The 25004-nt window shown below is 40.8% G+C and overlaps 2 protein-coding genes across 4 annotated transcripts in view; one reads left to right on the top strand and one right to left on the bottom strand.

The window, feature by feature from the left end:
• PGM3 (phosphoglucomutase 3) overlaps positions 1-22959 on the top strand; it is a 29340-nt gene extending 6381 nt beyond the window's left edge. For 2 of the 3 annotated variants that reach the window (XM_074948041.1, XM_074948039.1), the window contains exons 7-13: positions 3177-3334; positions 4219-4302; positions 5306-5404; positions 5738-5854; positions 6853-6975; positions 7281-7454; positions 8280-18974. In XM_074948041.1, the coding sequence (XP_074804142.1) occupies positions 3177-3334; positions 4219-4302; positions 5306-5404; positions 5738-5854; positions 6853-6975; positions 7281-7454; positions 8280-8369 (845 nt within the window). In that variant the 3' untranslated portion in view covers positions 8370-18974. Of the gene's footprint in view, positions 1-3176; positions 3335-4218; positions 4303-5305; positions 5405-5737; positions 5855-6852; positions 6976-7280; positions 7455-8279; positions 18975-22522 lie in introns of those variants that run through there. The other variant, XM_074948040.1, reaches the window with a different exon arrangement.
• DOP1A (DOP1 leucine zipper like protein A) overlaps positions 10270-25004 on the bottom strand; it is a 98578-nt gene continuing 83843 nt past the window's right edge. The window contains exons 32-39 of the mRNA XM_074948038.1: positions 24659-24720; positions 23710-23862; positions 21975-22111; positions 20116-20171; positions 18022-18186; positions 15267-15396; positions 12955-13014; positions 10270-10765 (exon numbers count right to left, since the gene is read on the bottom strand). Coding sequence (XP_074804139.1) covers positions 10460-10765; positions 12955-13014; positions 15267-15396; positions 18022-18186; positions 20116-20171; positions 21975-22111; positions 23710-23862; positions 24659-24720 — 1069 coding nt within the window. The 3' untranslated portion in view covers positions 10270-10459. The remainder of the gene's footprint in view (positions 10766-12954; positions 13015-15266; positions 15397-18021; positions 18187-20115; positions 20172-21974; positions 22112-23709; positions 23863-24658; positions 24721-25004) is intronic.

Here is a 25004-nt window from a genome sequence, read left to right as displayed (position 1 = left end):
TTTGTTTTTGAACTATCAACTGGGGAAACAGCAGGAGGCCACCTCTGTAGGTCTGACTTCATGGACTGTGGGTATAATAGTCCAGTGGCTCTTTGGGGCTCTTTCAGGCGGGTGGGGTGGGGGACTTGGGGCTTCAGCCAGCCTGGGGCCCCGAGTGGGAGGCACTCGGGCCTCTGGCCAAGGGGTGGGGAGGAGGCATGGGCAGAATGGGTGGAGCCCGGGGACTAGCCTCCCCTAAAGGGGGCTCCACCAGTTGCCCATGTATGACTTTTATATTAGCCACTGCTGGGATCGCCATAGCAGCCACTGTCAGGGAGTGGGTGGCTATTTTAGAGTCAGACTCTAGCACGGGGTGGGCAAACTTTTTGGCCTGAGGGCCACATCAGGTTTCGAAACTGTATGGAGGGCCAGGTAGGGAAGGCTGTGCCTCCCCAAACAGCCTGGGCCCCCACCCCCTCCTGAGAACCCTCAAGCCATGCAACTCCCCCTGCTCCTTGTCCCCTGACTGTCCTCCGTCCACCCACCCCCCCGCCCTGCAACCTCACGCCCTATCCAACCCTCCCTGTCCTGACTTCCCTGACCCCTATCCACACCCCCACCCCTTGACAGGCCACTCAGGACTCCCACGCCTATCCAACCAACCCCACTGCCGCCCGGGATCCCCTGCCCCTAAGCCAACTGCCCTGCTCCCCGCCCCCCTACCATGCCACTCGGAGCAGCAGGACTGGCAGCTGCACCACCCGGCTGGAGCCTGCCACGCTGCCCAGCAGAAGCTTGCAGCCCCACTGCCCAGGGCACTGGCAGCACGGTGAGCTGAGGCTGCGGAGGAGGTGGGACAGTGGGGGGGGGGGTATCGAGGGGCTAGCCTCCCCAGCCGGGAGCTCAAGGGCAGGACAGGCCCACAGGCCATAGTTTTGCCCACCTGTGCTCTAGCACAAGCTAGGGAGAGAAAGCTATTGCCACTTCATAGGGTAAGGTGCCTCTTCATCCATAGACTGAAATTAAGGCCATGGTTCTCAAACCTGAGTGTCTTAAGTTAGGAGTGTAAATCCAGAATTAGGCACCTGATTTCACTGAAGTGCTGAGTGTTTACAACTCCCCACTGAAATCTTTAGGAACACAGGAGGCACAGCACCTCTGAAACTCGGCCACTTTTGTTTAGGTGGCTAACTCGATGTACGTTCCTATGTCTTTAGTTGTTCACATTCAAACTTTGGTCTAAGGTTTTTCCATGCCCCTGGGACATGCTAAATTATCTGCCAGTTGCAGTTGCACTGCCTCACTCAGGTGTCAACTTACTTGAGAGAAGGGATGGCAAAGGGGGGGAGGAGTTGGATGGAATGTCTTGGTAACTGAGAGGATAAAAGCTGAGTATTGCTCTTCTCTCATGCAGGAACCAGAATGATTCTGGGATTGGGTGAGGAGGCTTGGCGCTCCCATCCTCCCTCTTTAGAAGCTCTGCTCTTGACATCACTAAAATCAAGCAATAGGATGTCAAGAAGCCTTATTCTTTAGCATGAAAGTCCCCAGAGAATCTTTCTCTTACTTCCTACTCCCCTCTTAGCTCTCCTAACTTCTCTTAATGACCTAACAAGGGAAGGATCATAAAGTCTGGGAGAAAAATAACTAGTTTCCCTTGTAAATCTTTGTTTGAGCACCATATTGCTAGGCAGTAGCTGTTGGCTGTCTGTCACATGGCTATTTCTTTAGTGAGTATTAAACAGTTTTGGCCCTGTAAAAACATAGAGCAAAACAAACTCTCTGCTCCGATGTATTGTATGACCAGCATATCCACTTATCTCAAAGTGGTGCAAAACATTAATATATGATCTTAATAATGGATGCTATAGAAGCCTGTAGTATCCAAGAGTCTTCCACCAAAAAACATTGCCATATAACACCAGTTTAGTAAATTAAATGGTCAAAAGGTTTCATGGAAGTGTGGGCTCACTTGATACGCTTTGAACTCCCACTCGTTAATATTAGCATTAACAAGGGGACACATGAGGGAAGAAATGAGAACATACCTAAAGCAGGTGATGAAAAATGTCTTGAAGAAAAGAACCTTTGATGCAGAAGGGTTAATGTCCATTCAGCCTATAGACAGTGAGATATAAAGTGGAAAAACCATGGCAAGAGGCAAAAAAGCGCAGTGGATTCACCATGTATAATCACTTTGTGGAAATGCTGATGAATAGTACTCTACTCAAGTAGAAGAGGGTTGAATTTGAATCATAAAATATCAGGGTTGGAAGGGACCTCAGGAGGTCATCTAGTCCAACCCCCTGCTCAAAGAAGGACCAATCCCCAATTAAATCATCCCAGCCAGAGCTTTGTCAAGCCTGACCTTAAAAACTTCGAAGGAAGGAGATTCTGCCACCTCCCTAGGTAACGCATTCCAGTGTTTCACCACCCTCCTAGTGAAAAAGTTTTTCTTAATTTGAAGCAAGACACATGGAGGTTTATGGATCTAGACCAACTAGATGCCATGTCTTCATTCCAGTCAGTCTGTAAAGGAGGTCTTATGAGGGAAGGGTTGGTTATGGTGCAGCATGCACCAAGCTGACATCATCTAGCTGCTTCCCAATTTTTCTACTTCCACCCTGAGGAAGTCCATCTGTCTCATTTTGCAGGTGTTGGCTCACATCTGTGGATTACAAATGGAGTACTAGATGTTTCTGGTTTCTGACTTGGATGACTAGATGATGCAGCTCCTTATGTACTCTTTGGTGGCTAGGCATGTGTTTGAGGGATGTGGACATTTGGGAGGGCTGGATTCTATTTTTGGTGCCATAATTGCTGTTCGTTACTTATTTAACAGAATATACTAGGAATGGCTCTGAGACCATATTTCATATAGACTTTGTAACCTGACCTTTTTAAGGTGGTATAACAATAATAGCTATAGAGACTGAATTTTCAGTTTTTCATTTCAAACTGAAGATGCACTTTTTCCTTGCAACTTCCATTCTGTGCAGCTTCCCTGATTAGAAGAGTTCAAGGTGGGATTTACTTAGTAAAATCAACTTCTTGCTCTCATACTACTAAGTTTTTCACATTTAGAGTGTGCATGTGTATAACTAATCTTTCTTGAGACTTCACATATATATATTTAGACTAACTAAAGCTCTGCTTCCCATTCCATATCTAATTTGTTTGTACTTCCATGTGTATAGGACTAGAAATCAAACCTAACGAAAGATGCTGCTCGTTTGATGGAGATGCAGACAGAATTGTTTATTACTATAATGATACTGCTGGCCATTTTCATCTTGTGGATGGAGATAAAATAGCAACTTTAATTAGCACTTTCATTAAAGAACTTCTTATCAAGGTAATTTCACTTATACAGTAAAGGGTTTTGCTTTGCCCCAAACTGTAAAACATACATCTCACCCAGTGAAGGTGGGGGTTGCCTTGGGCATATGTAAGCACACAGGTGCTCTTTCTAAAGCGGCATACCGATGCAAAATTACACTTAAAAAAAAACAAAAAACCTCTTAACCATGATGCCTTGATTAGAAAAAAGTTACCCTACTTTTAAATTTCACTTTACTGCTGAGAAGCTGAGGTGTCTTCCTACCTCTTCTCCTCTTCACCCTTTTAACTCCACGTTGACCTGAGGTAAGGCAATCCTACCCTCCCCTTCCTTTGGAAAATTCCTGTGAACCCAGTTTGCATTTGATTTACCTTGGAATGCATTTATGAAGCATTCTTGTGTTCTTACTGATTGTGAAAGGTGCTGCATAGACAGACCTGGAGCATACAATCCCGCTGTCCACTGGGAGTAAAAAGAGCAGTTCCAGTCTCCATGCCTACTTGGTCCTTGGTGCCTCTGAGATCGCCCTGCCAAGGCACATTCCAGTTAGTGTCGGTTTCTCTGATGGACATAAACTCATTTCTCCTGGGGCCACAGACACAATATCCAATGATAACCACTTTTGACTAGAACTGGCCTTTGCCAGGTTCACAGTGGTGATTTAATGTCAGAAAGTTCTGTGTCCTGTGAGCTGAGCCACTACCTCCTTCAGATTCCCGAATGTGTCCGAGTTCTGGAAGTCCAGCAGGAGAACAGATACTGTGTGTTGAAAGTCTTTCACCTCATTAAATATTCTGTTCTGATCTTGAACTAAAATCCTAGTTTAGCTTTTCCTTTATACTGTGCCTTTCTGAAGATTTATGTGTGCCATTAAGCCTTTTACTTTTCCATCTGCTCAGGTAGGACAAACTCTAAAGATGGCAGTGGTACAAACAGCATATGCTAATGGGAGCTCTACATGTTATCTTGAGGAAACCATGAAGGTATCAAGTAATCTTTCTCTCCATCTCCTTCACAATTGCTTCCTACCTTTTAAAAAAGCATCAGTAAAGTACTACAGTGATGGACACTAGGCAGACCTAAGATGGAATAAACCTATTTTTGCTTTAAACTTCATTAAAGTCTCATTTATCACCAAGAATTTAAATAGTTAAAGGTGGGGAAGGAACTTCAGTACCAGTTCTAGCCAACTTAAAAGTTGGGTTGAAAATACTAAACAAAATCATCTAAGTTTTCTGACCCTTAGAGCACTTCAGAGCCCATTATACACTGAGACAGCTGAGGGAAACGGATTAGGCCTGATCGCCTTAAAACATTATTTATGGTCCTGATATTAGAGCAGCATCTTCTTAGTGAGGCTTTCTAGGCACCTGCCTTTCAGTTGCCTTCGTAGATAGAGCGCCCCCCTCTCCTGAAAAAGGCCTGGGTTTTGGCCGCTTGGGCATGGACTACCTAAGTAGCTGATGTGGCTTAGACAGCTAACTCCAGGACAGGGCTCATGGCTGAGAATTCTGAGTGGGTTGAGGCACTTGAGCACCATCTCTCTAATCTTCAGTTCAATCCTGTCTTGCACAGGCAGCTCCCTAACTTCTGAGGAGCTGCTAACTCTCCCCATGCATAGTTGGGGAGCCTTGGGCACCTGAGAATTCCACTAGGTGGCGGGGGAGGGGGGTTTGGCGGTGCAACACCATGTATCTTTGGGTACCTACCCTTAATCTTTTATCCTGCCATTCCTGATGGATAAATGAGGAAGCTACTTACCCAACAGGTCTGCAGTGAGAGTTAGATAACTTCTGTTAATCACTTTGACTACAAAAAGTAGTATATGTACTAAACGCTCATCGTCCATCAAGGCTTGTAGCTAGTTTCCTGATGCTTAATCTTGCGGATAAGTGGAAACAGTTTAACCCTGTGTTCCTACCATCTACTCAGGATTTTGACTTCATGCCACTTTGTCTATGCTTTTCTTATATCTCTGGGTTGTAGGTGCCTGTTCATTGTACCAAAACAGGAGTAAAGCATTTACATCACAAGGCCCAGGAATTTGACATTGGAGTTTACTTTGAGGCAAATGGACATGGAACAGTAAGTACTTTCACATGGGACATTATAGGGTTAGTTGAGTTTTAAAGCCAGTATGTATAAAACTTAACAACCAAGTTAGCTTGAAAATAAGTAGCATCTTTCCAAATCCAAATAGAACTTCTTCCCCTTACCCCTATCTGCTAATTGCCTCTCCTTCTCTCTTGTCTTCCCCCTGCCACTAACTGATCAGTATTCTAAACATGGGAGTTCATGGGAGTGAAAACCAGAGACGACTAATTGGGTTTAGTTGGCATAACAGATCAAATTTGTTGTATGTACTGTTTAGAGATGTCTGTTGATGGCATACATCCTATTCTCATCTTTTTTTTCTAGGTATTATTTAGTAAAGCTGCTGAAGAGAAAATAAGACACATGGCAAAAGAAGAAAAGGAGAATCAAAAAAGAGAAGCTGCGAAGATGCTTGAAAATACCATTGACCTGATTAATCAAGTAAGAGCTGAAATGTAAAAAGCAGATGCTTTGTTTCCGATGTAAGGGGGCTAACCCTGTTAGGGTGTTGAGTGACAGGATGGGAGGAGTGTGTAGAAAATCTTGTGGAGGAAGGCAGCACACTATGACAAATTAAGCAAATGGAAGGAGATGGCCTAATTTAACATCCTACCAGGCTAGGCAGACAGCTATGGGAACCTGCTATTCTCTTTTTTTAAAACCCCCCGTCCCCACACTTGCACTACTAAAGGAAGACCTGTTTGAATAGTAACTGTTTCACTTTGAAAGATGTCAAGATTTCCACATACAAAGGCAAAAAACTTCCATCTAGTCCGGTCTTCTGCGCTTGTAGCTAGAGAAGAGGAAGGGGATTGGATGGTTTGGGAGACTGGAGAATGACACCTCAGACCCACATCCCATTACTGGTTTGTTACCTTTTTGGTGTGATTCAACCAAAAGTAACTTTCATCTGAAAGTTGTTGATCTGAAGTGAGATGATGGCGTGCATAGGCCCTTGTATCCATGTGGACACTGATATTTTTTTGGTTGTCTTATCCCGGAGGCTAAGGAGTGAACAGGCATATGGTGAGAGTATCCCACTTTATTGAGGTGGTTCCTTTTTAAGGCACAAGTCCAAATTATCCTTTGCAGGTCACCTTTAACTGGAGTTCTGATGCCAGAGCAAGTGTAGGGAGGGAACAAGTCGCCTGTCCTCACTGAATCTGACCTCCCATTTATTGGAGTTAATTTACTACTAGAATTCATCTTTAGTAAAACTAGCATTCCGGTGAAGTATGCTGTATGGTCTCTAGTTCTTAACTTCCTGCCATGGCTCCTAGTAATGAAAATCAAGCTTGACAGTCGCCCAGTAATCTTCCTGCATTTTCAGTGACTCCTTAGATTTATTTTTTTTTTAGATTTGTTCGAACAAATTCAACAAAATACCCTGGATTTTTTAATTGTCATTGAAGATGCCTTTATTTTCTTCATATTCATAGACTGTGGGTGATGCCATCTCAGACATGCTAGTGATTGAAGCAATCTTGGCTCTAAAGGGTCTGACAGTGCAGCAATGGGATGCCATTTACACAGATCTTCCCAACCGACAGCTGAAAGTTAAGGTTAGTGATACTGTAACGTTGGCCAGAGTTTAGTGGTCAGTGCCTGTCCTCCCTCTCTCTGAGGAGACCCTCCCTGCATTCATCTACTCGCTGGCCTTCCCCTCTGCATGCTGAAGATATGAAACTGTCTAAGCCGTATTGATATTCTTACTGTAATTCAAATCCAGCTAGAAAAAATGACAAAGACGACCAGGGAGAACTTCACTTACTGAAGCAACAAATCAGATTAAATGACAAATCGGAGGCCCAACAGGGAACTAATTTTAGAAGGGTAGTTTTTTATATGTTTGGTCCTACCACTGTAGGTTGCAGACAGACGAGTCATTGACACAACAGATGCTGAGAGACGTGCAGTTGCACCCCCAGGACTACAAGAAGAAATTGATGAACTTGTAAAGAAGTACAGACTGTCACGAGCTTTTGTCCGCCCATCAGGAACAGAAGATGTAGTGCGCGTATACTCTGAAGCAGACACACAGGTCAGAGCTGAAACAATTTGCCCATTACAGCAGTTGTATTGTTTAAGCAATGAAGTCCTCTGAGACAGCACCACTAGAACTGGGGTGATGGGAGCGGGCAAGAGAGCCTGTATATTGATGACACTTTTTTTTTATTTTTATTCACATTCTGAAATTTAAGTGAGGAGCTCTAACCTGATAGGTAGGTGAAGCAATTTTAGGGTTGTGTTTTCTTTCAAATATTTCCAAGCCCCTTGTTGAGTCTACAGGGATGAGCCTAGGCTTTACCATGACCAGCTAACATGACTTCTAAAGACATTAAAGCCTGTCTACATTGTGTGTTTAAATACACTTTCAGTGATGTTTAAAGAAAATCTCCTCCCTGTGCCCAATCTTGACAAGCGCATAGTGGCTCAGATCCAGCCTAGGCTGTCAACGACTCTCTACTTCCTATCTCATGGCTCTTCTGTGGAATAAAATTAGTAATTGTGATCTTGTCCCCCATGGCAACAAGGACACCACCACAGAAAACCCTATTATAACTGGCAGTCTTTGGCTAGCTTATAAGAAACCAAGGAATAAGTGGCTGTAGAAACTGAACTTGCCCTAAAGTGGCTTTTTCAGAGGAAAGGCGGCATCTTTGGGAAGCTTGTATTGCTATAATTGCTGCTCGATAACATTAACTGATGTATGATCCTCAAATGTACAACTTTCTACGAGCACTACATACACATGTCCAAAAAAACCCACCCCACCCTGCCCCCAAGTCCTCAATGTTAAGGTTCAGATAAAATGAACAGTGCTTACAACATAGTATAACTATTTTTTTTTTTTAACTATCTATAGGAGAATGCAGATTCCCTCGCACATGAAGTAAGCCTTGCTGTTTACCATCTAGCTGGTGGAATAGGAGAACCACCTCAGCCTGTATGTTGAAAGACACAGCCTTGGTCATGCTACCTAGACCTGCTTTCTTTATTAATTCCCCCCATCCCCCATTCATGTTAAGCATGAACTTAACAAGTCAGCAATAACAAATCAAACCTCCTGGTTTTTTTAAAAAAAAAAATATTCTTATACCTTATCCTTAATGCTCAGAGAATTGGGATTTTTTTAAGCCTTGTTGGACCTTTTTGCTTCTGTTGAAGTACAATATCAGAACTGCAGTTAAGTGACATGCTCCATCTAATCAACCAGGGACTAGGAACCAGCTCTCATAATACCCAGTGTGGGTACCCTACCCACTGGCTGCACTGCTAACCCGAACTGATTATCATCAGATGGTGTGAGAAACCTCTCGCTGACTGCTGCTAAGGAGACAGAACTATTACATTGCCTACCACAATTATCAGTGCTGGATAGCAGAATCACAATAAATGGTTGGTTAAGGGACACAGAACTCTTCTCTAAGCCACATACTCTGTTCATGAAAAAGGTTTGCACATCACTACGAGAGATTTAGACCTTTTGTATTCCCAAAGAAGCAGAGAACTTCACCTATTACAACTGCTGAAACTGGATTTCGTGTCTAGAGACAATTTAGAAATTCTCTTTTTAAATCTACTTTTCTACTCTAGCTTCTCTTCATGTAGAATACAGACAGTATCCACAAGCTGGCACTGTGCCATGAGACTTTACAACCCTTGTTTTAGTTTAGTTTGCAGTGGTACGTTGTCCCTTTGCTTGGTGTCCTTCAATTTTGAGAGCAGGTAGAACACTGCCTTGTACAAGAATCCTGCTTTCTGCAAGGATTTATTCATTTGAGTTCTGGCTATCTACGGGCCAAATAGTACACAGGCATACCATCATACAGCTCTGTGGTTCCACATTTGCTAAGCTAGTGTGTAGTCACTTCCTTTTTAACTGATGCTGAGCAGACCTTATGTTGCTGTTTTCAGCTGTTAACCAGGCCAGTGATCACCTCTAAAACTTTAAAGACTACTGTTTCCCAGATGTACCTGTCCTCAAGTGCTCTTTCAAGCACCTCAGCTGTATTACACAAATAATGTTGTGTAAATGACTGTAACCACATAGCCGAGAACACTAACGTTTAGGTCCCAGTTTGCCTGTCCCTTCCCAGCCTGATATTATTTCACTCTTTAATACTAGAAATTGAATTCCATGCTCCATTTGTTGTCTCTCATTTTGAGATTTCTGTGCTCACATTTATACTGCAGTAGGAAGAAAGTTACTGTATCCTCTGCTAGGGACAGATTAGTCTTTCCAAACCACAGACACACAACAGAAGCTGTTGTTCAACATTCTCCAGTGTCAATTTCATTTCCCCTTACTTCCTGAAGAAATCTGTCCTAGCTGAGACTTTCTAGAATGCATATAAAGTGAAGCTTAGGGCTAAAGCTCAGGGGAATCCATTTCATAACAAATTTCTCATGTGATTCAAGGAAATATTGAGTGGCATGTACTACTGGACAGTGGCAGATAGCAATAGTATGTAACTTAATCCTTTAAATGTCTGGTCTTAATGGACAGAACTGAAGTATTTTAGTAATGTGTTTGATAATTCTTGCTTCAGCACAGGCAAAGCACCTTTCATTTTAATGCTATATAAACTCTTTGGGTAGGTGCATAGTACATATGCATGACCCACAGAGAAATAGACTAGGGACCATCACTCGAGAACTAGCAGATTGCCAGTTTAACGATTGCTGAGAAAAAGTGTGTCAGCAACTTCTGATGAGTTAGAGAAACTGTGAACACAAAGAAACTGGAAACAAAGTGAAAAATGTGCAACTTGTATTTTGTAGTTTGTTTAAAGACAGAACTCAAGACAACAAAACACAGTTACTGTAAATATTAGGCACCATAATCAATATGAGCCAACAATATTTAAACTTGATTCAGGCCACATCCAGAATTGGTCTCATATTTACAAATATTTAAATTAAATATAACCTGAAGTGTTCATTACATACAGAGTAAGAAAAGAAAACTATACAACTCTGAAAGATATAGCATTTCATTTAAACAATTACATTAGTTTTAAGCTGAATAGTACCAGTTATAGCTCATGTTTTTATGACACCTTCCAGAAAATCCTTCTCAACCATCTCTTCAATTTTTTGCCTTGCTTTGCTGGAGAATGTTTTTTGGTTCTCCATTTTTATGTCCTTATTGGGGAAAGAATTTGGGTAAAGGACAGGGCTCCCTGAGTGTCCAACACATCTGCTTGTGACTTTGCTATTAAAAACCTGGCTGAGTACATTGAAGAAAGGGAGAAGCTGCTCAATGCTGCGGACGGTATAGATAGTTAACAGCAAATGACCTGGTTCCCAACTTAACGTTTTCCCTGAGCTGTCCTCCTCTGGATTTTTCTGTAAATACAGATAAATATGAAATAGTAGAGAACAACACCCAAAAGCAAAATACATAGGACAATAAGAGATTAAAACATTTCAGTACATTGTTACCAGCAGAACAGCTGTTAAATGCTGCCCTCTCCGTTTGGAACAGTCATATCCTGGAGATACACTAAGTCATCTACTAAAGCAGACTTGTTCTTTGGCATCAGTGTTCTTATCTCAGCCTGTTGCCAATATTACTGAAGATACAAATCCCAAAACAGAGACATTAAAATAGAAATTAAACATTTTTATTGGAGAGCAACAGTCCTGCTATTTCAGGAGATCAGCTGTGCAAAGACATTTATTTCTATAATAATGTTTGCTAACATATGTCTGACATTTAGAGTCCAAACAGACATCATTTCTCACAGAGCATGAAAGTTAAATTACTTACCTGAAATGTATGTCTCTCAGAAGACATTGTCCACACACTTAGGTTACATATGTGTGCTCTGGGCATTGTTTGACAGAAGAAATTTCTGGAACCCCACCACTAAAGGCAGCAGTCATAAGCCAAAAGTTTGAAGGGTGTGTGCATATATGTATATATATCCCTCCTTTAGGGTTTTCTATAGCATTAATCTCTGTAATACCTACTTTGTATTACATTGTAGTCTTTAACCATCAGTTCCCCTTCTGATCCAAATTACCATTATCACTATACCCTAAGCTACAAAACGACCATGACTATGCCAACACTTGAGAGGATGTGGCTGCAGTACAGTATCTTGGCAGTGTTCTTTCTGCCACAAAGCAGATGTACCCAGCTGTGTTGTACCAGTAGTTGGTGCTTATTCCTGAGGGAGGGAGGACGAGGAAAAGCACTACATCAATGAGTCATGTCTTGAAATGCCTCTGATCTGTGCTTCCCCTCCCACTGGGGCTGTAGCACATTCAGAATAAGGAGTGGAGAATGGAGAATTATCAAAGGAAACACCGTGGGACCTGAGCAGACGGCATGAGAGCAATTTGAGAAGCCCCTAACATCAGGGGATGTGAAAATCAGAAGAGGTGGTGTGAGAAGAGAATTACTTACTGTTTACTCATGTTTCAGCCTCTGGGTAACCACAGATTTACTCAAAATATTATATTCTACGAACAACATATTTTTTACCCTTTAAATAACATTAAGCATCTTTTGGAAATTAAGACCTCTGGGGACATCTCCATTATATTAAAACAGACTTCAAAATGCAAGACAATATATTAAATTTAGTATTTTTCTTCAGCAGTGAAATGGTTTAGTCCTCTCTTGTCTGATGTGACTTAAAACTGTGTCACTTATTTGGTAAAATTTCTTGAGTAAAAACAGGCTGTGTAACAAGTTAGAGCAAGGAGGATCCAGAATTCTAATACAGAATGAGTTGCTGACCCCCTGCCTTTTTAAAAAATTACTACTTTGGCCAAGTCATAACTTAACTTTGTCTCGGTCAGTGCAGCTGGAGAAATAGGTTTAAAACTTAAATTATTGATTTAAAAAAAACCCAAAACACCTTTTAATTAGCACTGTATTCAGAGAGGAAGGGAATTTACAAAGTTGATTTTGAGAGTATTGCCTCAAGGTGAACACTTACGGATGGAGTTGTTCCAAAAATAATTACCACCATTTAATCATTACAAACATTAGTGGAGTAGTGCTGGAAGTGGTCAACCAAAGTGCATCTATGCAAATTACACTAAGCTGTCTGGATGTGATCAATAAAGTACAAATCCATCTATGCCATTTCTGTGGCATTTCTTCACCTTGGTATTTAAGCAAATTCCACTGATTTGTCTGATAGGTAAATGACAGGTAATTTGACACAGAGATTAGAACACAGGTATGTGCTTGGTTTCTGATGTGTGGTAGAAGCAGTTTTGTTGTTTAAATTCTATGATGGTTGTATTCCTTTTGCAAATAAATCTATTTCTTGAAATCCCTTTTACTTAGAGAAGCTGGCTGAACAAAAATACTCTTCTCTGTAGTCATCTACATAAATAGAGGTATTTAGGACTCTATTCTTTTGTCTTCATCCAAATATCCTTAACTCTGTCCTCTGAAGAGAGTTATCCCATTTTGCATTTCTTATTGAAATCCAGATACCACACATGGCTGTGAGCATCAGGTGGTGACAAATAAGTTTTTGTTTCACAACTCAAGCATCAAAGGCCACCCTCACCTGATGCTTGGCCATCTCCACTCCCTCCAAAATCATCATTTTAAAGTCCTCCTGCTTGTCCTGTGGAAGGAAAGAGGAGAACTTTCAGACTGTGTTCCATAAATTAAAATAATACTTAGCCATGAAGGCTTTGTAGTTGGCAATTTGGGTGTTGAGTTTTACCAGAAGTTCTTGTCCCAAAAGGGCCCATTGTCTTCAGTCATAACCTGGGGGTATCAGACTGTGGAGTTAGTGTGTGGAGAAGGAGGCTAATGACAGAAAGAAATTCCAGTATGTTTTTCTGTTTCTTGTCATAATGCTGACTGAACACACCTCCTTCAGCCACAAGTGCTTGAGGAACATCAAACTGCATAAATCTCGCTATCAGTCAAGGTGTCCTGAAGCTAAAGTAAGCTCAAGTGACACATCCTGCCAATAAATTGTACACTGCAAGAGAAACACACTGCTATCTTCATCAGTATTCTTCCATTGCAATTAGAAAGAAACAAGAGACTGGAAGCCGGTATTAATTATCTCACTCCCATTCCTCTCACCCTTGTACTCCCAGTTTGTGGTTCACAATTTGTAACTGCTGCCTTGACTAGAGGATTCTAGAAGTTTCTGGAAACTTTGTAAGTTCTTGAAACACACTGTGAAAGCTAATGAGTTTAAAAAATATGGATCTCAACATCAGTACGTACCAGCAGAGAATTAATATTATAAATCAGTCGGAGAGACTATTTTGGAATGCATCATATGCCTAAGCGATGAAGAATACGATACCTTCAAACATCAAGCAAGGAATATACTGTATTTAACAATTCATATAATGATACAGACTAAATCTGATTAGCATTGCACTGTGGGAAGAGGAGCTTATGGGGGTAGTTTTCCTAGCTCATCAAATAATGAAGAGACTTGACTTGCACCACATATTTTGCTTGAAATTCCTGTAGGTTTTGAGCCTTTGGTTTAATGCTACATATATACCTACAACCCTAAATTGCCCCACACATTTTCACACAGCAATATTTTTTCCCCCCGAAAGAGACAGTTCAGTGAGAAGTAAATTTTCCTGGAGTGGCTAAATACAGTATGCCAACACATGCCGTTACCAGGGGTGTAACAATATTCAGATGGGCTTCCAAGAATAAACTCAAAGTTAGCATCCCTGCAAAACTTTGAAATGTCCTCTCCTGTCTCTTTTATCGTTTGTCTAAGCTTGCAAAGCCATTCTTCCCCCTTGCAGTCTTTGCCCTTGTTCTCAGTTCCATCTCCACCCTAGTAGCGACAAATGTTTTCAAAGCTACCATCTAGTGTTTTCCCCACGTCAGCTGGCCCTCTGTTCAATCCCTCACTTTCCAGCCAGCAAGAGATTCAACAACGTAGGTAGTTCTCTATCTCTTTCTGCTGTTTGTGTTTTATAAGTGTTAGTGGAAATAATCCCAGTGGAAAGGCAATGGCGCAATCGCTTGGGGATGGAGGACAAGTCTCCAAAATGTTTCTGTTCCACTGGTGATGGCTGCCCACCCTCACCCACTGGAATAATGGAAGACTGGCAAAACTGAAAGAGCACCTCTCCTTTTCAGCTCTTCTCCCTCTTCACAAAGTACCGCAACCCATTTTCCTCCATTCCTCTGAGTTCTCCCACTCAGAGCTGCTGCCATTGTTCCCTGCCTCCCTCTCTCAGACCACCAGGAGAACAACAAGCACCAGCTGTTTACATATTTATCCTGTTCATATCTCCAGTTCAGTAAATCTTCCACTTCTGCTAACACATATTTTACTTTGCCTGAAGACTTAAAACTGGCTTTTATTGGTTTCAGGTGTTAAAACTGCCTTACAAAGCTAGAAACCCAGCCCTTCATGGCTCTGCCTAGTTTTAAGACAAATTACTTTATTTTTTAATAAAGTTTGGTTTCTAGATATTTGTGAGCATTTTCCAGGAGCTGAAACACTTTTCTATTTTAGTAGGTAAATTATCAAAAAATTGTCTATAAACAGCTATAGCTACTAGAAAGTGGTTGGATTTTATATTAAAGTATATTTAGGGTTTAGAGGGTACAGTAGTATAATTTTTATTCATTATCTTTTATTAATGACAAAAGATGTAATTGGCTATGTCATAACTAATGAACAAAGTATATTTCAAATACCCAATTATATTTTTTCGTTATTTGAGACTCACTTTGATTTGAGACTTTCATTCAAACATAGGCATGCTAGCACACTTGGCAGTGCCCCTTTAATTTTGTATAGAAAAGTGAACGGTGCTGCTAGTTACTGTACATGCAGCTTTACAAAGTAAAACAGAACAGGGAAAAAGTAAATACCTTTGCTCTTTTCCGCAGCAGTTTTGCTAATCGTACCACATATGGTTTAAATTCCCTTTGATGTGTGCCCTGTCTTCGTACCTCCAAACCTGAATCATCTGACACTTCTGGAATAAAAGCCCACCGATACCTGTCAAGAGGCAACATAGTCACAGGTTGTTCATATCAAACGGGACTTTTAAGCTAGCTAGAGCCCCATGTATTATCATAAAAATGAGGGATCCATAAAACCTTGTCAGATTTCCTTATAAAGAAAGAAAAATTAGGCTCCTTCAGGAGAGGAAGAAAAGGTGGCTTGTATCATAGATGTCATTTTCAGAAAAGGGAAAGAGACTACAGCAACACTGAAAATAAACCAGTGTTTCCTTTTCCCTCTTGTGTTTCTTCACTGACAACTGGAGGACCGATTCAGGATAGCAAAAGAAAGAGGAGGAGGAGGAGAAGCAAAATGGTACTCAGGTCACTATTCTGTCCAAAGAAAACTTACAGTGATTTTGAAAGGTGCAACAAACACCTGAGGTTGTTTTGTATATTTGCAAATTAGTGCTGTACTTTTCTTGGTTCAGCCACAAGTCTGGAAGCTCTTTTGGAAGGTAAAACCAAGTTGTGAGCCAACAGCCTCTGCCACTGATCACACAACACTGTAGAATTGGTTAGGTGCATCATGCCCTGTAGTAGGAGTTGAAGAAATTGCCTTCCCTCAATAACCAAATATTGGCTACAACAAGCGGCAGGACAAGACAGACTAATGTCTGATCCAATAAGACTAATATGTTTCTATGAATGCACAGTAATGAACAAAGAAAATTACCTATTAAAAATCCTTTACTGAAAGCCATTGTCATATGGTTTGGTTACTAACGGAAAGTAGGACAGTGTGAACAGTTCAGTTGGGACCCTGAGCCTACCCAGAAAATCAGGGTGGATTCAAAATTCTAGTGACACAATCATCGTAGGCTTACGAATTTTGGTGGACCTTGACAGATTTGCAATGTGCACAGCCCACTTTCTCCTTCACCCCACATATTCTTCCTACAAACAAGGCAGTTAGAGCTGACTGAATTCTGCAGAGGTTGTTTAAATGCAGTGGCAAGGAGTCAGTCCCTCTGAATCACCCAAAGGCAAGAGTTGGGATATGCAGTCAATCATACATCCTGCTTTGTTCTGGGGTTGGATGCCCCATCAGTGGGTGACAACTCCTCCATCTTTTAGCTTCTGCAGGCAGATTTCAGGTAGGGCCAATAGCCCATCTGAATCTTGGAAAGGGCAATTTACACCCATGGATACCATAACGAAGGGCTAGGCCATTAATCCCCAAAAAGCAACCTCCTGCAAGCAGATCATGCAGGATTCGTGTCAAGTTTAGATTGTACGGTCTTCTGAACAGATACTGTCTAAATTAGTCTCTGAGAGGCATGTAAGCATACTTTTGGATGCTTGAAAATTAACAAAAGCAAGATACCCAAGTACCCTTAAAATTACAAATAAAGAACTCATTTTTAAAATGCACTACTTGATCACTACTTATTTTGCTTATCCATAAAGATATGAGTTCAGAGCTCTGTCTCTCTCCTATTAGCACTGTGCATATTTCAGACACTTAAAGCTAAAGGGAGTATGCACCTCCAAGCTCTGATCTAGACATATGAAATGTCAGCAAGTCAGGGGAAAGAGAAAAGCCTGCTTGTTTGTTTTTTGTTTGGAGCTGATAAAACAAACCCTTTTAGTTCACTTTTAAAACATATCTGTAATTTTAAAGATACATGTGTATTCTGTTAAAGATTTTGGAACTTAGTTTACATTTATTTTAGAAAAACATTTCAGTTCCCCTTTAAAAAGGTTAGCACATTGCATGTGGCTTCTTTTTGGCAAGGACCGAGACATTCAGATGTTCTGCTAACAATCCATCTTCCCCTTACTCCAAACACAGATACACTGAACTTTCTGCTAAGAATTCTAGTCCAATAAATAGATTATGTCCTGTAATAAGTTCTACAATTAGTACTATCACCAGAAGCCATTTTAAATGCTACAAATAAAATTATGAATAATGTAATTCCATTCAGATAAATGTAAGTAGACCAGGGATAAATGAGGTCCTCTATACACCCGTTACAAGGCATGTGGAAAACAGAACCAGATTGTTCGCCCCAGTTCCATTCCTTGTGTGTTGCCTGAGCAATACAAAGGCAACATAATCATGCCATAGCTGGCCAGGTGAGAATTACCCCAGGGGAGGGGATTTCTCAACTGGCATACAATTGGCCGAGCTGACTCCTACACCTTCCAGTACAGGGTATGTTGAGAGAATAAAGCGGCCAGAGCAGAGCTCCCGTCCTCTAGCAATTCTCAGCTGATGCACGGGCTGTCAATGTCTTACATACACAGTTAAAAACAACAGGACAGTCAGTCTTCAAATTTCCCTAAAAAAAAAAAAGAAATCACCTTTGGGCCACAATCAAGCATGGCAAATTTCAGCCCAAATGAAATTTCTAAGACACTGAAAGACAAGGAGTAGGATAGAATAGCCATCTATACCTTAATTACAGCATAGCTTTGCTACTGTAATATAGGGAAAATATTACACCACAGTATTCTAAGTCTTTATGTAAGGAAAATGTAATCTGTTGCTCTGGGTTAATACATGAAGGGGGATTAGAAAAGAGAAAGGAAACAAAGGTTTTAAAAATTAGAATTTTACAAGACAGTAGCAAGACTTTCAAAAACGAAAACTATTTAAGCTCCGTTTACTTACATCTGAAACTGAGGAAGATTTTCAGATGGTAATGCCAGCGACAAGTCCAGAAATTTACAAGCAGACAAGTAAAGGTTTAACCACCTCTGGCTGTTGTATGATGTGGAGAAGCCATTGCCTCCTGTGTATGTTGTCTCTAGGCCAGCAACAGATGGGCCCGAAGTTCTAAAATTAAAGTATAATGAGTAGCTGTACAGGATAGTCATAATGACTTTCCACCATTATGGGATGGTTCTCTCTTAGCATTTTGTTTTACAAAGATGCAGATTTTTAATTTACCATGTGGAATCTAGTTCCTGGCAGGCAACCAACCATCCAGCTTAAGTGGGAGACTGTTAATATGCCATTTATGTGGACTTAACTATATTTGGATAGAGATTTCCAAAGGCATAAAAGGAATGTTGCCTAATATATGCTGGCCAGTATATAAATATATATCATAATAATAATATCTAGTATCTGCACCACATATATTAGTATGCATTAAGCACCAATAACGTTAAGCACAAATATTGTGATAGTGATGTAGCCTAAACTGGTCTACACCATCGTTCTGTTCATTTATGCTAAGTATCCCATAACTCTTTGCATTTTCTGAAGTAAGCATTTGGCATAAAACAAATAAGAAACTTGTCAAAATCAGGATACATTCATTCTCTGTCTTAGTACAAGTTAGGGGAGGACCTTCATGGACTAGTACCCGGAATGCTAGTATCCAAAAAAAGATGAGGAAGGAACAGTACAAGTTAGGGAACTGGGACAAACTGATGGGTTAGATTTTAGTGCTGTGTAAAGAGATGTGTCACTTGTAAAATCATATGAATAATATCAGCTAAAATGTGTAACTTGGGGAGCACACCTTCTGCCTAAGGTGAATATAACATCACTGGATGGGACTGTTCTTCGGAGACTGGTATCGTACAGAACCTATTTCCTGTGCCATATTAATAAAACGGACTGACATTGGTTATTTGGTCTCTTGAGTATATTTCATAATTACCAAAGTGTTGTCAAGCAACTGAGTATACAATTTATTAGCAGGGAGCTAAGAAAACACAAACAGGAGTTGAGCTCCTATCTCCCCTTTGTGCTTTTGAAAAATCTGCCTCTAAAGCAGGGGTGTGGCCACGGCCCACCCAGTTAGCATCCAGGCCCACCGACCCCCAGCCCCGGCTCTGCTCTGGCCCCAGCGCTTGCCCTGCTCCACCCATCCACCTGGCGCTCCAGCCAGGGAGCGGGGTCAGGAGATCGCTCCGCTCCGTCCACCCGCCTGAAGCTCCAGCCGGGGAGCAGGGTTGGGACATGGCGGACGTTGCCCGCCCGCAAGCCCCCGCACCTCGACCCCACTCCCCAGCTGGAGTGCTGGGTGGGCAGCGCGGGACAAGCTCCCATGTCCCAATCCCTGGGTGCGCGCCTGGGCCCCAAAGGGTCCCTGGTTAGCGTGTCCATCGCCCCCGACAAGGCCAGCTGGAGAAGGTGGTGGGGAAGCGGCCCTGATCCCTCCTGCCCGCCCCTCCCCTGCTCCCTGTCATTGCCCACCCACCCCAAGTTGGGGCCCACCCAAGTGTCCTGTCCTGGCTACGCCACTGCTCTAAAGCTATGACTATACAAACTGTGGGGGAGGAGAGGCTGGGAATGGACAACAAAACTAGAAACATACGGTTTTCATGTTTTTTAAATATTTCAAAACAAATGTTCATTATATTTCATAATACCCTTATAGACCCCATGTAAAATAATCCAAAGTATGCATTATAGAAACATGTAAAGCTTAATCATGCAACTAGAGCCACTAACTGCAATGGGACTATTTGCCGAAGTAAAAAATATTCTTGAAAAAATGGTTACATGATTTAACATAGTTATTTATTAGTAGTTAGTGGTGAGGTTTTTGTTTTATTTTTTTTTTAAACAGAAAGTCCAAATAAAATGTTCCTGGTACTGCAGTAAGAGTCAAATATTCTTCATTTGAACTTGAACAATTTTTCTAGGACAAACTATTAATACATATTAATACAGCTGTCCTATTGCACTTCAGAAGACTACAGGGTATCACAAAATTGAACAAACGAGCAGAAATTAATTCAATTTTACCTTGAAATATCTTCATCAGCAGTAAGTTCCTGTTCCATCAGTAAAAACACTTGTACCTGAAGGTAAAATTCTATATTTTAAAAAGATTTTATTTTTAATGGACTGTCTCAGGGTAAAGGTCTGCAGCCTGAAAAGGGTTAACAGGTCTTGGCTGGTCACATGGCCGCTGAGGGAAAAGTATTAAAAAAAGCAGCAGCTGGGTCAAAGGAAAGCTAAGGGGAAGACTGTGCTTTCTCCCTTCCAGGCTGGCTAAAGCAGGAAAAGCTTCCGGGGACTTACTGCCCAGTTTTTTAGTTGATTTTTGTGAGTGTTTGAAGAATAATACACAAGCCCTGAGAAAAGAGCGTTAACAGGACTGAGACTTGGAGCTTTATTTTCATTCCCTGGCTAATGAAATCACCCATCGGCCTACTTGGCCATATAGGACCAGATTCTCAACGATTGTTCCATCCCTTTTTGCTGCCTGAATAGTGCAGAGAGAAAGTAATCTGGCTGCCACTGTCCAGCTGGCAATTCCCACAGTGGAGGGGATTCTCAACTAGTGTAAAGTCAGAACAAGCTCCTATGCCATCCTCCTGCATTTCCAGAATAGGAGATGTGCCAGGGAAGCAAAGGATATGATGGGAGTGTAGGAAAGCAAGAGTGGAGCCCCAGTACTCTGTGCTAATTCTAAAATGAAATGTGATCTTTCAGGGACCATAGTCAGCTGTATCAAATTAGAGCAACCCCAAGACTGGTCTAATTTATGTCAAGACTATGGCAGCTTGGGAATCAAGGAGCTGTAACCAGCCCCCTGACAGCCAATCATCTCTTCCAAGCATATCTTGCACAGGGGAGAATTTGTGCTACTTAATATTTAGATCATTGCTATTCTCCAAAGTTATTTTAAACATATTTATTGCAAAATTGTATTCTCATAATCTTTAGAACACCTTTTTCTAGCTAATTTACCTGCATTTATTGCAGGGAACAAGAAGATACATAACTTCATTATGCTATCTTTCCTGTCCCTGGGTGCAACCAGGGTTCAGATTAGCCTCCAGCAAAGTTCAGAATTGAATTTAATACCTCAGTGCTGCTCTAATTTAAGCCAACTTGTAATGGCACTTCGAGGGGCCACTCTGCTGACCAAGAATCAATGGATCACAGGGTGCTCTGGCCATCAACCACTTCTATTCCTGAAACATCCCACACAAGAGGAATCCCCAGTTGGCCATTTAAAGGCAGTGCTCTGTCCCATTTGTGCTAGTGGAGTAACCAAAAGGTGACAGAGCAGAGCCAAAGGTCTGGCCGTACACGTGTCTGGTTACAAAAATACAGCCATAAAGTGCCATCAATCACCACTGATTACCAATATAACAAGTCTTTCAGATCCCTCTACTTGATGTTATCAGCATCAGAAGGGGCTAAATGACTGGTAAGACATCCACAAGGAAGAAGCAAGTGAAAGTAGTGAGGAAGCAGGAATGTTGGGGGGAAGCAAGCTTACTTTGGCAGGAAGTGAACTGGTATTTAGGAGCAAAGAAGGAATGAACATTGAGGGAGGTGCAAAGTTACTTCAGAATGCAAGTGGGAGCAGGGAAGGAACAGAGACTGGAAATTTTCAAAAAACAAATATTTTCTGTATGGCTTAACTGATCGCATAAGCCATACAGACATTTTATTTGATTTGAGGAAACAGATGTTATCAAGACTGTGCAAACAAGTCAGCATTCAGTTTAAATGATGACCATTGTACATTTAAATGTACATATCGTAACTATAACTTATTTCCCTGGGGCAACTAAAACAGATGTTCAGGTATAAAGTTACCTATGCACCATCAGTTTTCCAAATCGTGAATGCTAACTACAACTCACCAGTTCAGTGATCATGGTAGGCCAAAGTGAGGTAAGGTGCTGTGGAGACATTCTTAAAAGCAATACTCTGAAAAACAGGAACACTTGAGAGTGAAGGGTGGGCACTTGAGGCAAACGGAGACTTTCTACCAGCCTTTCTGAAACAGAAAGCCAACAAGGATTCCTCGGTTTATAATAATTTTGGTTAGCTTTTTAGTTTTCAAGTCAGTTTATTCTTGTTAGAGTTAAATATATTTTAATATTAATATAAGTAACGGTATTTTATTCCTTTTGTCAATCTCCAAAATAAACTGTGTGAACCAAATATTTATATGACTGCAAAACAAACAAAACACCCCTATTTGTTCCCTATGTTAACTTTCTGCTACATTACATTGTTTATACAAGAGTTTGATTCATTTCAAAGATAAGAACAACAGATTATAAAGGTGTGACCTCTATTTCTAGCAAAAGATATGCGGTAAGAGCTAAAGTAACTCATGTTTACCATGTTAAAATATTGTACTATTACTATACTGTATATTACATTGAGAATATTCTGTCCTCAGGCACTTTTTATTTAAACCTGATTACTGTGAGTTCTAGCTCATCGCCTACATTGCAGTATCCAACAAGTAAAGAGGTAGCCTCTCAAGCAGCAAAGGTCCACACTGTCCTCGCACAGTTCAGACAAGAAAAACAACCAAATGTCATGAACAGGCCAGACCTACAGCTAGTTACTAGCTGATTGGAAAGGAGCTTCAAAATACAAATCAAGGACAAGGAACATTATGGAACTACCCAATTGGAGGAAGAACCACAGTGTATCATGATAACCTACAAAGACATCATACCAAGAAAGAAGCTGTCCTAACAATCTGCAACACATCAGAGGAGAAAAAAAGAGCCCTCTCCCAAACTCCCTACAAAAGAGCCAACAGGAAGCAATAACAACCTCCTATGTTAATTACTGGACAAACTAACAGAAGAGCAGAATAAACAGCTACAGGAATTTGTAGAACCTGCAATATTTTCATCTAAGCCTACACACACCTACCTAGGTTTCAGAGTAACAGCCGTAAAACCTGGATTTGTGCTGGAAATGGTCCAACTTGATTATCATACACATTGTAAGGAGAGTGATCACTTTAGATAAGCTATTACCAGCAGGAGAGTGGGATGGGGGGAGGTATTTTTTCACGCTTCGTGTGTATAAAAAGATCTTCTACACTTTCCACAGTATGCATCCGATGAAGTGAGCTGTAGCTCACGAAAGCTTATGCTCAAATAAATTGGTTAGTCTCTAAGGTGCCACAAGTCCTCCTTTTCTTTTTACACCTACCTAGCTGAATGTACAGTAGGGTGGGCATGTGAGCCTATGAACCATGTAAGTGAACAGTTTATAGGATGTCCAGGGATATCAACCAATTGATAAGATGACAGATGAATGACATGATGCAGTGGGAAGTTAACTGGCAGTCAACAAGCCTATGTACTCGACTGTCATTTGGAATCCAACCCTGCTCCCACTGAAAGCAGCTGGAATTTTGTCAACAATTTCAATAGAAACAGGATCAGGCCCATAGATTCCATTATGATTTCTATTATGAGTACTGTTAAAAATGAAATTCAGTGATAGTGGCTAATGCATACCAGAGCCCAAAACAGATCTACTTTATGACAACAATCCCTTTTATTCTGCAACAATCCCTTTTATTTAAAAAAGAAATTCTGGTAAATAATAATTTCTACTGACCTTGTATATCTGGAAGATATTTCTGGTACTGGTCCACTTCACTGCTAAAAATGGCAAAGGCAAGCCTCTTCAGGAGCATAGCTCGCTGTTCCAACTCTACATCCCGATTGGCAAACAGATTGAGTGAACTGCTCTGAGCCACGGCCACTCGTGCTAAGAGAGAAAAGGTACTATCTTGAGGCATACTTTTAATAGTAAAAGAAAGGCAACATTTATTTTATCACATGAATACAACCAGAAGTATAAAGACAGTTTTCAAGTCAACCGTGTAATTTGTACATATAAGTAAGATGCTATTTAACCAAAATGAGCATCTTTAAGAAACATATATTGAAAGAAAACTGGCAAATATACACATTGCCTTCATGTTAACTATAATTTGGGCCAAATTCTGCTTTGATATCTTGGGGCAAACCTACTTGTAGCAATATAACTGAAAGGAGAATGTGGCTCTGTATCTTTAAATAAATTGTTAATCAGAAATTGTCATTCTGCAGGACTCTATAATCATCTTTTTCCTCAAGTCAGAACACGGTTAATGACATTTTGAGACTGGACATAGTACTAGCTTGATAAACCCAGGGTAAAATTCACTGCTGGCACAAGGAGGGACACCTCCATTTATTTCAAAGAAGTTGTGCCCTGGTAGGGTAGAGGGGAATTCGGTGTCCTTTTCTCCAAAATGCCAGTAGTTTAAGAAGAAATGTAAATTAAAACACTGCTTTATTCAAACATTTCTTACAAATATCGTTTTACTGGAATTTTCAAGTGGAATTTAAAATCCTGAACAAAAATTTTCCAAGAAATACTTATTTTAGATTTTTTAAATGTCTTTCCTGGAGAAATTGATGTAATGAATTGTACATACGTTAACATGTATGGAGTAATTTGAAACATAAAATAACATCTAAGCAGTAAGTATTATTATTATACAGGAGTTAGTACTCACTCATCAAATCTCTAAACGTAGTTTTGTCATGTGTCATCAAATTATCCATAATTGCTCTCCAACTAAAAGGAAAGAGGATGATTATATATAATTAATAAAGCAAGACATTTGTATTTTTATTTAAAAAATTTTCTGTTCTTTTAACCAAATTTAAAAATACATATAGGACCAGCTTTTCTACAGCAAATTTCAAATTTTCCTTAGAAACTGGCTGCGCATGCAATTTTAGTACTCTCTTATTCATGTATATGATAGGTTTACAAATACAAAGTCATTTGCACTCAATTTGTGCAAACAAATAAGGTTTGAATATGTGAATTTCATAATCTATGCACAAACGATAAAA

Source organism: Natator depressus, chromosome 3 (genome assembly GCF_965152275.1).
Source record: "Natator depressus isolate rNatDep1 chromosome 3, rNatDep2.hap1, whole genome shotgun sequence".
Classification (NCBI taxonomy): domain Eukaryota; kingdom Metazoa; phylum Chordata; order Testudines; family Cheloniidae; genus Natator; species Natator depressus.
Note: the sequence above shows the minus strand (reverse complement) of the source record. Positions and strands in the feature narration are given on the sequence as shown.